This window comes from Erythrolamprus reginae, chromosome 3 (genome assembly GCF_031021105.1).
Source record: "Erythrolamprus reginae isolate rEryReg1 chromosome 3, rEryReg1.hap1, whole genome shotgun sequence".
Classification (NCBI taxonomy): domain Eukaryota; kingdom Metazoa; phylum Chordata; class Lepidosauria; order Squamata; family Dipsadidae; genus Erythrolamprus; species Erythrolamprus reginae.
The window spans coordinates 226,753,166-226,770,252 of NC_091952.1; the positions used below are offsets into that span (position 1 = coordinate 226,753,166).

The 17,087-nt window shown below is 37.8% G+C and overlaps 1 protein-coding gene across 1 annotated transcript in view; it reads left to right on the forward strand.

The window, feature by feature from the left end:
- The window catches only part of INTS8 (integrator complex subunit 8), a 29,684-nt gene that overhangs the window by 12,325 nt on the left and 272 nt on the right, over positions 1-17,087 (forward strand). The window contains exons 11-27 of the mRNA XM_070748038.1: positions 202-343; positions 746-816; positions 1,179-1,354; positions 4,132-4,265; positions 4,352-4,462; positions 5,574-5,775; positions 7,004-7,125; positions 8,852-9,036; positions 10,382-10,415; positions 11,399-11,455; positions 11,618-11,679; positions 13,622-13,740; positions 14,192-14,295; positions 16,185-16,235; positions 16,400-16,473; positions 16,552-16,616; positions 16,962-17,005. Of these exons, the coding sequence (XP_070604139.1) occupies positions 202-343; positions 746-816; positions 1,179-1,354; positions 4,132-4,265; positions 4,352-4,462; positions 5,574-5,775; positions 7,004-7,125; positions 8,852-9,036; positions 10,382-10,415; positions 11,399-11,455; positions 11,618-11,679; positions 13,622-13,740; positions 14,192-14,295; positions 16,185-16,235; positions 16,400-16,473; positions 16,552-16,616; positions 16,962-17,005 (1,753 nt within the window). The remainder of the gene's footprint in view (positions 1-201; positions 344-745; positions 817-1,178; positions 1,355-4,131; positions 4,266-4,351; positions 4,463-5,573; positions 5,776-7,003; positions 7,126-8,851; positions 9,037-10,381; positions 10,416-11,398; positions 11,456-11,617; positions 11,680-13,621; positions 13,741-14,191; positions 14,296-16,184; positions 16,236-16,399; positions 16,474-16,551; positions 16,617-16,961; positions 17,006-17,087) is intronic.

Below are 17,087 nucleotides of genomic sequence, written 5' to 3' on the forward strand. Positions count from 1 at the left end.
TATTTGGCTTGCTTTTCTTATCCTTTTCTGTGCTTTGCTTAATGTTACTTATCCTGTGGTATGATATGTATTGCGTATGTATACTGTATACGTACAGTTGGTTGTTATACTAGGATATAAAAACAGTATCTCGACTTATTCTTTTAGATGTAAGTTTTTTTGTGTGCCAATTTCCCTTGGTTTATTTTTTATTTTACACAGAGATGAAATTCTTGATGAAGTATATTTCAAGGTTTGTGCATGCAACAGTGTTTGTGATGTGATGCAGGGTCGGCCAGTTGGTGTCCAGTTTACCCAAATGCTTATTAGACCTACCAAAGAAAAAATAGACTTTCTCCTGGAGGTAAAAATATTCCCAATGTTTGATTTAACTATAAACACATACATGTATCTGTATTTCATTATTCATGTTTAATGTTCCTTTAAAACTCTGAAGACACGTCTGCTATTTCTTTTAAAGGCATCTTTTAAAGTAGGTTTTTTTGCTACCTCAAACTTGTCATCTTTATATACAATAAGCACTTTTTAATCCTTAGCTATTCTAGGGCCTATATGTGTGGCTTTTCTAATTTGTAACTAAAACTAGATAAATAAAATCCTTCATTCAAAAGATAACTATATAATGATATTGCTATAAACAACATTAAAATAATATATAAACTATTCCCAAAAATGTATACAATTTTAAAAAAGAGTTCACTGGATTTTTCTTAAGATTTGATTATTCAATATTTAAACTTCTTAGGTGTGTTCAAAATCAATACATGTAGAAAATGCAACAGAATCTTCAAAAAGAAAAATGGCTTCTTTTCTAAAGTAAGTGTGAGAATTTGTACTATGTTAAAAATTGGTTAGTAATTTTTCTTTTTGCCCTTTTTTGGATGGTATGAGATAATGAAACAATTCTAATGGCTTCTGAAGAGAGAACAATGTGAGAAAAAAAAATAGAGAGGATATTTTGTTTTTGAAGGGGAAAAATATACTCACATGCATCTTATTGGTAGCTTATTAAAGAGCTATTTTTCCTATAATCATGCAGCTTTCATTACTCTGAGGAAATGATGTGATTGAATTGGAAGAATTGAGAGATGAATTTCCTAAGTATTATTAACCCAACAAACTGAAAAAAGAGGTTGGCATTTCATTTCCCACAAACATTTTCCCTTAATTCTGTGCAGGAATCTGTGTCTGGGTTTGGAAGATCTCCAATTTGTCTTCATGATTTCCTCCCATGAGCTCTTTATAGCTTTATTGAAAGACGATGAACGAAAACTGCTCATCGATCAGATGAGGAAGAAGTCACTTCGAGTCAATTTAGGCACTAAGCTGATAACTTCATTTTATGATATTCCAGGTAAATTTCATCCACTCCATTAAAAAATTTTTTTAAATTAGTAGTGGAATAAAAAGTACAGTAAGAATATTTTTAATGTGGTCAGCTAATGCAACTTGTTGCGTTGACATGTGTTTTTTTAAAAACAGTTACACGATTATACATATTTCTATTGGCCATGGTTAATCTGTCTGAACTTCAGAACAACAAGGTTTATAGCTTAGTATGGGATATCAACAAGCCTACAGGTTATTTAACTTCTTATACTGATTAGTAGCAATTCCCTGGTGAGCAAGGACCTGAGAGAAACATCTAAATGTATAGCTATTGCAACATGAGATGCTTTTCTGCTTGTTTTCCCTGCTGTTATCAGGAAGATCCGTATATTAATTAGTGCAATGTTTTGGATTTGGGATGGAGGTAGTATAACTTTTTCAGGCATGTCCCAGCTAGAACCCTAGGGGGAAAAAATGACCTTTGACTAGATTTAGTTGAAGTGATAGGTTCTATTATTAGAATAAGTGGTACAAAGCAAAGCTAGGACTAAGGATTCTTGTGCAAAGACTATACAGTTTTCCCTTTTGTGGCCATCCCCCCTTGACCAGATCATCATTGTCTTATAGAAACATAGAAACATAGAAGACTGACAGCAGAAAAAGACCTCATGGTCCATCTAGTCTGCCCTTATACTATTTCCTGTATTTTATCTTACAATGGATATATGTTTATCCCAGGCATGTTTAAATTCAGTTACTGTGGATTTACCAACTACGTCTGCTGGAAGTTTGTTCCAAGGATCTACTACTCTTTCAGTAAAATAATATTTTCTCATGTTGCTTTTGATCTTTCCCCCAACTAACTTCAGATTGTGTCCCCTTGTTCTTGTGTTCACTTTCCTTATTTAACCCTTTAACATATTTAAATGTTTCGATCATGTCCCGCCTTTTTCTTCTGTCCTCCAGACTATACAGATTGAGTTCATGAAGTCTTTCCTGATATGTTTTATGCTTAAGACCTTCCACCATTCTTGTAGCCTGTCTTTGGACCCATTCAATTTTGTCAATATCTTTTTGTAGGTGAGGTTTCCAGAACTGAACACAGTATTCCGAATGTGGTCTCACCATTGCTCTATATAAGGGGATCACAATCTCCCTCTTCCTGCTTGTTATACCTCTAGCTATGCAGCCAAGCATCCTACTTGCTTTTCCTACCACCGGACCATACTGTTCACCCATTTTGAGACTGTCAGAAATCACTACCCCTAAATCCTTCTCTTCTGAAGTTTTTGCTAACACAGAACTGCCAATGCAATACTCAGATTGAGGATTCCTTTTCCCCAAGTGCATTATTTTACATTTGGAAACATTAAACTGCAGTTTCCAGTTTCCGTGTGATGTTTTTAGAACCACTCTGATGGGTGCATCCTGCAATGGCTTCACATTTTTTCCCATGCCAGGTGTTCTTGAAGCAGCTGGATCAGTCCAGTTCAACATGTCTGCAGGGATGGGCTACTGCCCAAACGGGTGGGGGAGGACACCACAGTGGGGGAGTGAAAATGGAGCTTCAGCCCAGAGCACTCAATTTGCATTGAAAGATGTTGAAAGAAAATGCAGGATGTCCTGCATAAGCCATGCCCACAGTGTGGTAGTAAAAAATTTGGTAGCCCTTCATTGCATGTCTGGTTCCTGTCAGTGCCACTCCCTCCCCCCATACATGTATCTCCTGTCTTCTTGTCCTCCTGCACATCTTCCCCCCACTTCTCATTGAAGCTCTTCCAAGGCTCCAAGCTAAGTTCAGTCGAGGAGAAACCCCTGCCTCCCATGATGATAGTGGAGGAAACACTATAAGAGAAAGAAGATACTGGACTAAAGGATACTTTAAGGGAAAATCACAATGTTTAGTGGAGTAGAAAGGTTATTCCTGATACAGAGTGGGTAGTGCCCACAATGTCAGGGCTGACAAACTGGTAAGAAAGTTTTATGCAAATCACCCACAGCGACTCTTTACTGATGGTATTTTACATGGAATCTTCTTATTAGTTTGTCGACACTGATATTGTTGGCACCTGTACCCCTCCTTTACTGCATTGAACCCTCTCCCTCCGTTTATAGCAGGAAGTCCATTATCAATTTAATTTAATTTAGTTATTCAAAAGTGATAGGTCTTTAGAACATGTACATGCAAAATGTGTTCTCTACCTTCCTCCTGCCTTCAGACAGCAAATAAAATGTTTTGTTTGTGTTATTACACTGGCCATTCAGCTGGATATAATGCAGAGATTAAGCTATCTCATTTCTTAACTTTTAATAATAATTTGTTAAATTTGTATGCTGCCCCTCTCCGAGGACTCTGAACGGATCTTGTCCATTCTTCCAGTTAATTAGGTCCCACAGAGTCGGCCTTCTCCAGGTCCCGTCATCCAGACAATGTCACTTGGCGGAGCCTAGGGGAAGAGCCTTCTCTGTGGGGGGGCCGGCCCTCTGGAATCAGCTCCCCTTGGAAATTCGCACTGCCCCCACCCTCCTTGCCTTCCGTAAGAGTCTTAAGACTCACCTATGTCGCCAGGCTTGGGGCAATTACATCTCAGTACCCTGGCCAACGAAATGAGATATAGGTTGTATGATTGAACTGGTATGATTGTTTTTAAATATTGGATTGTTAGATTGTAATTTTAAATTTAATTAGATTTGCCGTTGTACTGTATCATTATATTATATGCTGTTTGCTGCCCCGAGTCCTTGGAGAAGGGCGGCATACAAATCTAATAAATAAATAAATAATGTTTGTTTTTTTTCCAGCTTCCGCAAGTGTGAATATTGGTCAGTTGGAGCATCAGCTTATTTTATCACTGGATCCTTGGAGAATCCGCCAGATTTTAATTGAGTTACATGGTATGACATCTGAACGCCATTTCTGGACAGTTTCTAATAAGGTACTTTCCTTTATTTAAAGATGAAGAATGTAATGATACATGGTTAAAATTATGTAAAAATATAAAATATGTATATTTTTTTCTAGTGGGAAGTTCCAAATGTTTATGGCAATGTTATCCTAGGAATTAAAGATAATTTGACTAGAGATTTGGTCTACATCTTGATGGCAAAAGGACTACATTGCAGTATAATTAAGGTGAGAAAAATGGCTTATTGGTATTCTGAAAGGCCACAAAGAAAAATTGCCATGTAATTAAAATGCCATAATAGTTTTTAAAATTGTGATAAAAAATGTGTGTGCAAAAAATCTAATCTTATTACATCAATATGCAGCCCTCTATATGCTAGACTCTATAGCATGAAAGATTAAATATACAGTGGTACCTCTACTTTAGAACTTAATTTGTTCTGTGACCAAGTTCTTAAGTAGAAAAGTTTGTAAGAAGAAGCAATTTTTCCCATAGGAATCAATGTAAAAGCAAATAATGTGTGCAAACTTATTAGGAAAGAAATAAAAGCTCGGAATTTAAGTGGGAGGTGGAGGAAGAAGAGGAGGAGGACAGTCACTGCTGAAGGAAGAAGGTGAGGTGAGGGGAATCAAAAAAATCCAAAACTTTAAGGCTTAAAAAAAAAGAGGGACTCTGAGGCAGCACCCAGAGAAAGGAAAATGCTCCGTTCGCTCTGGGCTGCCCAGAGCGAAGGGAGTGTTTCTTTTCTCTGGGCGCTGGCAGAGGTTCTCCAAGCGCTCAGAGAAAGGAAAATGCTTTGTTTGCTCTAGACTGCCAAAGCCGCCTTAAGCGCCACTCTGGCAGCCCAGAAAAGCCTGAGATGGCCGGGATTAAAGGGGAAATGGCAGGAAACTGTCTGGGCCTTCATGCTGCTCTCAAATTTCCTGGGAAATTTTCCTGGGCTCGGATTCTTAAGTAGAAAATGGTTCTTAAGTAGAGGCAAAAAAATCTTGAACACCCGGTTCTTATCTAGAAAAGTTCTTAAGTAGAAGCACCACTGTATTTTAAAGATTGCTTGTTTATTTCTTATTTTTCTCATGTCCCATTTCTTAGTTCTGTAGTTGTTGGTTTGCATTTTTAAAATATATCAGCACATGCTAAGAATGACATACGATTTGTCAACTATCTCTTGAATGCAAGAGAAATTTAGAACTGTAATAAGTACTGTAGTTGCATTATAGAAAACTTAACATATAAAATGCCACAAGCACCCCGCCTGTCTTCTGCTATAATATCTCAGCATTGCTAATCAAGTTTGCAAATGTGACGGTGACAACACCTATGGTTTTTTTGTTGCAGGATTTTGTCCATGCCAAGCAACTTTTTGCTGCTTGTCTTGAACTTGTGACTGAGTTTTCTCCAAAGTTGCGCCAAGTTATGCTCAATGAAATGCTACTTCTGGACATCTATACCCATGAAGCAGGAGCAAGACTTTCCGGAGAACGTCCTCCCTCTGACTTGATCAGCAGAGTTCGGGGATACTTAGAAATGAGGGTGCACGGTAAGAACTTTCAGGTTAAGTACATGGCGAGACTTCCATCTTGGGCAAGATTTTATTTGTTTGTATCCCACCTTTATAATTATTTTTTTATTTTTAAAAAAATATTTTCATTGAATTTTTTAACACATAAAACATAAAAAAACAAAAAATAAACAATACACCAAATTACAAAAACAGTTGCACACTTAATTATTTATTATTATTATTTTATTATTATTTTTAATAAACAACTCAAAGCAGCAAACCACACAACTTCCATTCCTCACAACAACCTATGAAATGGGTTGAGCTGAGATTGAGTGACTGGCACAGCTGGGTGTAATGCTTAAAACGGGACTAGAACTCAGTCTTAACCACTAACCAGGGATGGCGAACCTTTTTTCCTCGGGTGCCAAAAGCACATGCGCACACACTATTGCACCTGCGCAAGTGCCCTCACCCATAATTCAATGCCTGGGGAGGGTGCAAATTGCCCCCCTGTCCCCCTCCCGGAGGCCTTCTGTAGGCCAGAAACAGCCCATTTCCCAACTTCTGGTGGGCCCGGTAGGCCTGTTTTTCACCCTCCCCAGACTTCAGAGGCTTTCCTGGAGCCTGAGGAGAGCAAAAACGCCCTCCCCCATCTCTCTTTGGAAGCCAAAAATGCCCTCCCAGAGCCTCCGTGCGAGCCAAAAATCAGCTGGCCGGTGCGCAGATGCATGCTGGAGATGAGCTAGGGTAACGGCTCATGTATCAGCAGATATGGCTCCGCATGCCTTCTGTAGCACCCGTGCCATAGGTTCGCCATCACTGCACTAGACCACACTGGCTCTTTTATCAGTATGTAGTTATGATAATTACATTCAGTAGTAGTTATAATAGTAACTATAGAGCAATGTACCATGTTCTTTCGAGACTGAAGGATGCCAATGTAAAGTTCTTCTTACAATTGCATGTTTTGTTGTAGTGCTACATTAATGCTGATTAATGGTCACCCATACATAAAATTGTATATTCTGGATATCCCTGTTTATGGCTCATGAGCCACAAAGATAATTGGTGTTACTTCCCTAACCCACATATTATGCCTTGGACCTCTCCTCCTCCTCATCCCTATTTCCCATTTCACAGACCATATAATTCTCTTAAAAGCAAGGAAATTTTCATAAGTTTGTTGATTGTTCTCAGCTTTATAGGATGTAATTTTTGTAAGGAACCATCTGATCAGTTTCTGTTTCAAAATCCATTGTAGATATTCCTCTTCGACAAGTTGTAGCAGAGGAATGTGTTGCCTTTTTGTTAAACTGGCAGGAGACCGAGTACTTAACTATGCAAGTTCCACATTCATTGGTACAGAATAATCCTTATGTGAAGGTAAGGCATAGTTTTATATTGATTACTAAACTGAGGAATCCTGAACAGTCTTCTAACTTGCATGCTGTATATGTTAAAGTGTAATCTAGTAGCAGTATTCAGTAGTAGTCTGATGTAAATAGAGCAGTGGTAGTTCGGATCTAGGCTGTCACTGGTATCTTAAAAGAAGCTGCACTTTTGTGTGTGTGAATTCACAAGTAGCTGACTGGAAGGAGTCAGTAGATCAAAAGCACTCTTGACAGCTTCGGACCGAATTATTATGCATCCCTATAACTTGATTTCCCGGAGTGCTTGCTTTTCTATCTGTACTGATTTCTACCCTGCTTGGTAAAATACTTGCATTTGCAAATAACACTTATCTGTGGCCATTCACAATTGGTTCTGTGCAGGGGTGGGAAGCAGGCAGGATGGGGTGGTACGCAGTTCCACCGGCGGAAATGAAGATGTGTGCGCAGTTCCAGCTGATTGGCAGCTGTCACTTCCTGGATTACTGGTCTCGGCTCAGCTCTTCTTTCTTCCCCTGCTGCTACTGCTGCATCTGCGCTCCTTGCTTTTTCCCTCTTTCCTCCTTCCTGGCCTCGGACGAGCTTCCCTCTCTCCTGCCCAGCTCCCCTCCAGCGTCACACAGCCATCTCCCACCTGAGTTGCAAGCAGAAGGCATGGGTGGAAACGATGCTGGCAGCATTTATGCTTCTTGCAGCACCCGTTTGCCTAGCTACCTAGCCAGGGGCGGGAGGGCGACCCAGGAAGGAGAGCGCGGGAAACGCAAAGCAAATTGTCACCCCAGCAAGTGACACTGGTAAGATTTTAAGTCGAGGACTTAACAGTTCATTTGAACGGTGATCATTCAAGCCACTCCCACCTGATCACATGGCCGGCAAGCCACTCCTACCCAGTCACATGACCATTAAGCCACACCCACAGTAAAAAATTTGGCTGCCCATTGCTGGTTCTGTGGTAGGAATAATACAGAGATTGTACCATGTAACATCAGGTAGATACATATGGGGGACACAATGGCTCAGCAGTTAAAGTTGCTGAGCTTGTCAATTGATAGCCAGGATTCAAAACCTGAGTGCTATGTGATGGGGATGAGCTCCTCTTATTTGCCCCAGCTCATGCCCACCTACCAGTTCAAAAGCATGCAAATGCAAGTAGATAAATAGGTACCACTTCCATGAGAAAGTAACAGTATTCTATGCACTTCCGTGTAGTCATGCTGGCCACATGATCAGGGAATTGTCCTTGGACAGTGCTGGCTCCCTCCACTAAGAAACGGAAATGAGCACTGCCCCCCTAGCATCAGATACAATTGGACAGGGGAAAACTGCACTTTTATTTTTATATATACATATTAAGAATCTTACATGGCCCACACTTTGAATTATTTCAGTTTGATAAAAATAATACAGTAATCCAAAATTAGCAAGACCAGAGAATTCTGTAATTAATTTTGTGCAGTTGAGACACGGATTAGACAATTTATTTAAATATCAGACACTCCCTATTCAGGCCCTTAGCTGCATTTGAAAGTCTGAATTTCAGAAATATGTGTACTATGGTGAGCTTTTGGAGTTTCTGGATAATAATCTGCACCTATATATCCTGCATACTTCTGGCTAATGGTTTTAGTATTAACTTGGCTAATACTAAGTTCCAAAAGGGATTGATTGCTGCAACAGATAACATCTATGCATTCAAAGACTTTCTTCTTCTTTTTGCTTAGTTAGGCCAGCTTTTGGCTGCCACAAGTCAAGATCTTCCTGGACCAAAAGAAGGCAGGTGGGCAGCTACAGATCTTTGGGAGATTGTTGTACAAATCTGCAGTACATCTCACCAACACAAACGAGGGAATGATGGCAGAGTGAGTTTAATAAAGCAGAGAGAATCAACATTGGGCATTATGTACAGGTAAGCTGCTGTAATTTTCTTATATTCCTAGATGTTATAGTCATAGCACTTAGACTTATATACCGCTTTATAGCCCCCTCTAAGCGGTTTACAGAGTCAGCATATTTCCCGCAACAATAATCTAGATTCTCATAGAACATTCTTGCTTGTAATTAAATTTCGTAAGAATATCTCATTTACTTCTAATTATGTTTCTTTAGAATAAAACAAAAGTAGAAAAATTGTTGTGGGTAAGTTCTATGCAGTATACAAAAATAAATACAGTGGTCCCTCTACTTAAGAACTTAATTCATTCAGTGACCAGGTTTTTAAGTAGAAAAGTTTGTAAGAAGCAGCAATTTTTCCCATAGGAATCAATGTGAAAGCAAATAATGTGGGCAAATCCATTAGGAAAGAAATAAAAGCTTGGAATTTGGGTGGGAGGAGGAGGAGGAAGAAGAGGAGGAGGACAGTTGCTCCCGAAGGAAGAAGGTGAGGTGAGAGGAATAAAAAAAATCCAAAACTTTAAGTCTTTAAAAAAAAAAAAGAGGTACTCTGAGACGGGGAGGAAGAGCATGCACCTCTCATACGCCCAGCACGAGGCTGCCTCCCATACATTGCGCCAGAGAGAGAAAAACCTTGGGGGAATGGCAGGAAACTGGCCGGGCCTTCATGCTGCTCTCAAGTTTCCTGGGAAATTTTTCTGGGCTGGGGTTCTTAAGTAGAAAAAGGTTCTTAAGAAGAGGCAAAAAAATCTTGAAGACCCGGTTCTTATCTAGAAAAGTTCTTAAGTAGAGGCATTCTTAGGTAGAGGTACCATTGTACATCACTTGTAGCATATTTACATTAATGATCTTCTTTGTACACTGTAAACAGAATAATTCCAGCAACAGTGGAATTTTTCCACCAATAGCAAACTCAGGCAATGAGCGCTAAAAAGACTGGAGAGCCAGAACAAGGGAGCTGATAAGAGCGATAGCTAGGCGTGTCTCTGGAGAATTTTTCTGAAGTACAAACATACATAAAAATGATAAAGGCAGCGCAAAATAAGCACTCTGCAGAATGGTGGTTGCTTTTGGAAGAGAAGAGAAAAATTGACATCTAGGTTGAGGATGGGGGCATGAACTACCATTAAGAACATGCTCATGTTTTATGTATGTTTTATGCATATTATTTATGCATATTATCTTGCCGTTTCCCCTTACTATCTGGGAATGTTTTGTTGTTGTTGCTCTTTTTGAAGTTACAAATATTGACCAGATGTGTATTGAATTCTTTTACATTGTCTTACTCTTCTTGAAAAAAAGTTACAAAACTAATCTAATGAATAGTAAGTCAGTATATTAAACAAACACTTTCTCTTTAGGAATGAATTATTATCGTTTATCAAAAAGTTGCGGGTGAGTTTGATTAAAGATTGTAAATGTGTTAAAGTATAAATGCCTGTTTTTGCTGAACAGGGATTGCTGCTGTTTATGGTCAGAAAAGCTAGTGGCAACTACACTGATTTGAGCAAAGCTTTGCCTGTTTCCCATGCGTGTCACTGTAACATCATCTCTATTGTTTTGGTTACATCCTATCAATACCCTATTGCTGATAAGGACACTAAACAAAAATATTCTAATTAAGAAAGTGATTTTGATACTGCACTTTTCAGAACAAATATTGACTTATTAACACAAGGAATAAGCTGTCCTATTGCTGAGTGTCAGGACTGAGATATAAGTCTGATTTCATCAATTATACGGCCGCCTAAAGGACATCACTTTCAGTGTTAATGAGTCAATACAAAATATTTTAAAATAGTTACTGTAACTTGTCTGCAGATTTGAGAAATATCAAAATGGATTTAAAACCATTTCTATAAAAAGGATCCCAGAAAATTATACATGGTATTGTATCTAAGATCACTTTTAGACAATTATTAGGAAGCAAATTTAGGTAGTGAATACTAGACCAGGTAGTCTCATAGGACGTGAAAATAAAGCCATTGTACATTTAAGTAAATATAGGTAGTCCTCACTTAAGAACAGTATGGGACTGGCAATGCTATTGCTAAGTGGCATCCAGAATGCAACATCATATGACTTATGGTGCAGTTTGGGTTATTATTAAATGCATCTTACACTGTTGTTAAGGCATGACATTTGCAACCCCATTTGCTTGCCCAGTGATTTTGTTAGAAGCTGGCAATGAAGGTCCCAAATGGTAATTTCAGAGACCGGTTGTCTTAACTCAGCACTGACATAACTTCAAATGGTCACTAAACATGTTGTTAAATGAAGATTACCTGCATAGCAAAATTTTACCTAGAAAATTTGAATTTCATGGGGAAAGGCTGTGATTTTTAATATCAGCTCATGTTTTCTCAATATTCTCATAGGAACCTCTGGTTTTGACAACAATATTATCCTTGTTTGTCAAGCTTCATAACAATCATGTAAGTGAAGTATTCTTCTTTATCAGAAATCATCTGCTTTGCTTTCTGAATTCTTTTACTTATGTGTAAGACTTATGTGAATTCTCTTACTTATGTCTTTATATTACATCTTCTTTTGACTGTATGTGTGTCTATATATTATATTTTCTTTTTTCTTTTTAGGAATTAATTGTAAATAATGTCACAGCAGAGTATATTTCCATTTGGCCATCATCTTTTCCTAAGTAAGGAATTGTGTTTATCCAACTTGATTTATAAATACAATGAAATGTAGTTTTGTTTCTTCGGATCTGTACAGGTTATTTCTTAGCTCAGAGCCCCATGTAAAGCTCCATTGGTCACCTTCCATCCAGTATTAGGTCTAATGCCGAAAATGTAATTAAGCAGAATTTCAGGTTCAAAGCAGCCTTTTTGAGTGCTCCAAGCTCAAAACAAACTACCTGGATTCCAAGAACTGTTTTGAAATTAGGCTAAACCTACTCTTTTGTTCATGCTTTGGAACAAAACTTGCCTGCAAGTTCAAAATTTGCCTGCAAGGGGTTTTTTTGAGAAAAAAACTTGATACAGGCTGGAAAGTTTGGAATATTCCAGTGAAACATACTGTTTTAAGATAGAGATAAAACTCATGGCTGCTTTAACATGTACACTTCAAGCTGAGAATAGGGACAGTATTCAGTGCTCTGCAGGTTCTTAAATTGTTCCCGCAATATAAAATTTGGGAACTGGTGAGATTATAACGGGTTATACTTTGGCATGTAGATTTGGGGAAATGAAATCCCAGCCCTCTTTCTGTCTCAACATACATCCTTTGGGACATGTCCTTAGCTCTAGCAGAGGCTCAAAAAGGAAATTATGTTATATTACATTTTTAATGAACATAAGATACAAATAAGTTATTAAGGTAAAGCAAAGTTTAAATCATAGAGGATTTTTGGAATTAAATACTTAGCAGTGGTAGGCAAAGAAATTTAAAAGCATGGACAATAACAATTTATCTTCTCCTGGATTGATTTAAACCATGTGTAGATGACCAGCCTGAGACCAAGGGAGGGGTCAAATGCGTCATAATCTTGAGTTCCTGCGTGCTAGCAAAAGATCTAAGTCCAACCCACCTTGAATGCTCTTATTCCTGCTCATTTCCCTTTAGTGCTGGTAGGTCAGATTTTTGCAGAGGGCTTAAAGTTGCAATCTTTATACTCATGTGAACTGCCTGGTTCTCCTGATTTCCCTGGCGCATATGATGCAGAAGATTGGAACATAGGTGAAAATCAATGACTTCAGAGAAGAGAGCTCTCTTAAATTTGGATTCCATTTAACAGCAAAATGGCATTCTGGTGATGTGTATACAGTGTTCCCTCGATTTTCGCGGGGGATGCATTCCGAGACCGCCCGCGAAAGTCGAATTTCCGTGAAGTAGAGATGCGGAAGTAAATACACTATTTTTGGCTATGAACTGTATCACAAGCCTTCCCTTAACACTTTAAACCCCTAAATTGCAATTTCCATTCCCTTAGAAACCATTTAGATTATTACTCACCATATTTATTTATTAAAGTTTTATTTAAAAAAATTTTTTTATTAAAGGCAGACAAAAGTTTGGCGATGACACATGACGTCATCGGGCAGGAAAAACCGTGGTAGTATAGGGAAAAACCCCCGCAAAGTATTTTTTAATTAATATTTTTGAAAAATCGTGGTATAGACTTTTCGCAAAGTTTGAACCCGCGAAAATCGAGGGAACACTGTACTCCCAAAGAGAGAGTGAAAATGACAAATTTGTAATGGGTGTAGAGCCAAATCTGAACAGTCAGAAGAAAGGAGCTCCATAATGTTGGTTGATGATTTCGATAAGGAAAGTAACCAATTTCTTTGATAAAATAGATAGTTTCATATTAACAGAGAATTTGTTTCTGTCTCGGTGGGGCTGTCATAAGGAGATATATTTCAATTGCAATCATTCCAATGACCAATAGAAAACAGAAGAGGAAGTGAATGTATGTAGCCGTGGAGGGCCGGTTTTTGTCTAGAACTCTGTCCTTTATGTGTAACACATTAAACAGGGCATAGAAAAGTATACAGAATTATTTAAATACTTTTATTTAAGCAGATTTTAGCTACATCATAGTTTTAAATACAATTGCTAATAATTATGTTTTCTTATTTCAGTTTTCAGTCAGTAGATTTTGAAGCAGTAGCGGTCACCGTCAAAGAACTAGTCACCTATGTACTCACTATAAATTCAAACAATCATTTCTGGTTAATCACTCAGGCAGATATTTATTTTGGTAAGTAGTCAGCCACATTTTCAGCCCCTTCTGAAAGGATGTCAGGATTGGGCCAATCTAATATCTAAAAGAGAAGATATTCTAAAGAGTAGGCACAACATTTTGCTGCAAGGATGGTGTCACTTTGAGACCTGGGCTGAAAACCTTATTTCTTTTTCTCTCTGGTCAGCATATTTTGCCTTAATTTATCCATCCTATTCAAATGTTATTGGTAGAGAAGACAGTGTAGGATTCAAACTAACTTGAAAAAACCTGGTCTAATTTACAACAAATGTTAAGCTGTTATGTGATGAATCTTGAGGTTAGCATGATGAGCCATATCGTTTTGCATGAATTGGGTTATTGTACTGTATATTATATAACGAATCTTGATGTTAAAAATCTTTAGCTTCCTGAATATGGCCACTAGATGAAATCATTAATTTTTTTTTCTTCTCCATCTCCAATGTAGCATTTAACCAATACTCTGCTGCACTTCCCTACTATCTTCAGGCAGGAGCGGTGTGCTCAGATTTCTTCACTAAGATGGTGCCAACTGATGTATACACTGATCAGGTGAGTGATGAGGTTAGATAGCAGTATACAAGGAATACAGATATACACAAACACAGAGAGGTCTGATGATCTGGGCTGCTCTGTAATACAAGCAGAGTATGAATAGAAAAGAATAGAATAGAATTATTTTATTGGCCAAGGAATTTGTCTTTGGTGCATATGCTCTCAGTGTACATAAAGAAAATATTTGTCAAGAATCATGTGGTACAACACTTAATGATTTTCATAGGGGTCAAATAAGCAATGAAGAAACAATATTAATAAAAATCTTAAGTATACAAACAACAAGTTACAGTCATACAGTTATAAGTGGGGGGAAATGGGTAATAGAAATGATGAGGAAAAAACTAGTAATAATAGTAGTGCAGACTTAGTAAGTAATTTGACAGTGTTGAGGGGATAAATTGTTTAGCAGTGATGCCGTTTGGGAAAAAACTGTTATTGCGTCTAGTTATCTTGGTGTGCAGTGCTCTGTAGTGATATTTTGAGGGTAGGAGTTCAGTTTATGTCCAGGATGTGAGGGGTCAGTAAATATTTTCACAGCCCTTTTTTGACTCATGTAGTATACAGGTCCTTAATGGAAGGCAAGTTGGCAGTAATTGTTTTTTCTGCAGTTCTGATTCTCCTCTGAAGTCTGTGTCGGTCTTGTTGGGTTGCAGAACCAAACCCTACAGTTATAGAGGTGCAGATGACAGACTCAATTATTCCTCTGTAGAACTCTATCAGCAGCTCCTTGGGCAGCTTGAGCTTCCTGAGTTAGTGCAGAAAGAACATTCTTTGTTGTGCCTTTTTGATAATGTTTTTGATGTTAGATGACCATTTTAGGTCTTGAGACATGATAGAACCTAGAAAGTTGAAGGTCTCTACTGTTGATACTGTGGTGTCTACTATTGTGAGAGGTGGAAGGATGGGATTGTTTGTCCTAAAGTCTACCACCATTTCTGCAATTTTGAGTGTGTTGTTTTATATTGTTCTGGTCGTACCACAAGGTTAGTTGTTCAACCTCCTGTCTGTATACGGATTCATCATTGTCTTGAATGAGTCGGATCACTGTTGTATCATCTGCAAACTTCAGTAGTTTAACAGATGGATTAAAGTAGACCCATTGATTAAAGTTCAGCATTTTAAACACGGACTTGTTGAACTCCTTATTTTATCTGACATTTTGTATTATCTATCCTGCTGCAATAAACTTAGAATAAAGTACATTATTTGGAAGTGCTCATTCAATGGCCTTTCCCCATCTATATCAAAAGTATAGTATGAACACTTCCCTTCCCTCCACTGTAGTTTTCCTAAGATCTGCCCAGTGTCTGCTGGTTACTTCATGCTGGGGCAGATGGGTCCTTTCCCCTCTAGGGTTAATCTGATTTGCAAAGATGGTGGTGTTCTAGGAATATTCTACAGGACAGGCATTTCTCTTTGAACGTACACTTGAATGTATTCCAGGCTTTGGTTTCTGAAATTCCATAATAAATCCAGAAAGTATTGGAAATTAATTAGACGGCTTAATATTTAGCATCTTGGCACCATACAGGGAATCTTTCTGTCATCTTGAGCCTTTTAGTCCCAGCAGTATATTAAGCTGTCATTTCAGACGTGATGCAGAAGATTCTTCAAGACTTTTGGCAGTTCCAGAAGCAGACTATCTAATTCTAACCAGAGTGGAAGCCAAGATAATAATGGAACAATTTATAGCAAGCGAAGTCAATGGAACATTGGTAGACGTATTTGGTCTCTAAGAGTTTGTTTCTGCTTATGCTATTAATAGTGAAGCAGAAAACAATTGTTAAGCGATAGGACTTGTATTCATTATTTTCCATTTAGGTAGCTATACCAGGTAAATGGATAAATCGTAGATTTTCTTTAATTTGCATATTTCTCTGTAGGTGATTAAACGGATGATAAAATGCTGTTCTCTCCTCAATTGCCATACACAGGTAAGAATATGTATCCATCTATTAACTGGGAAAATTTTGAAGAGGAAAATACTACCCAAAAAGCATGTACTGCATTCATTTGGAGTGCAGTGTTAGTTTATTGTATAATCATGACATAATAACCTCATGACAAGTTATATATTAGCAAATAATTATTCTTCCAGGTGGCAATTTTGTGCCAGTTTCTTCGAGAGGTAGATTATAAAACTGCATTTAAAGCACTTCAGGAGCAAAACAGGTAAACAAGATTTTAAGTTTCATTTGTCATATAAATATAGATTAATGGCATAAAAATAACTGTAATCCTGTTTTTCAGTCATGATGCTATGGATTCTTATTACGACTATATATGGGATATTACTATCTTGGAATATTTGACATGTATCCTTTTATTTTAAAAAGCTACATGGGATTGATTTGTAACCAGAATGGCTTTAGGAATTGGCTATTATTTAAACTGGTAGTGGTAACTGCATTTATGAGAAGTGTAGCAGAGAAGCAGCACAAAATAAGGAAATCCTTTCTCTTTTAAAAAATAGCTACATTTTAAAAGATTAGGACTTTGACGCTCACTTTGCCAGAGGAAGAATTAGGCTGACATAAAGTGCAAGGAAACTGTTTCTAATGACAGAGTGGAAAGTTAAGATAAAGAATTTTAAACTGCTATTCAAATAGTCTTAAGAATTTACATTACTCTTTGCTGGAGTTTCCTAAATGGTGTTTCAGATCTTCATCACAAGCGAGGCGAAACAGACAAGAAACAAATAGCAGTAAGTTCTTACAGCTTCATATATTGAATCTCTAAGAAGAAAATTCTAAGAATTTCTACATTTAAAACATTACCCTTTCCCC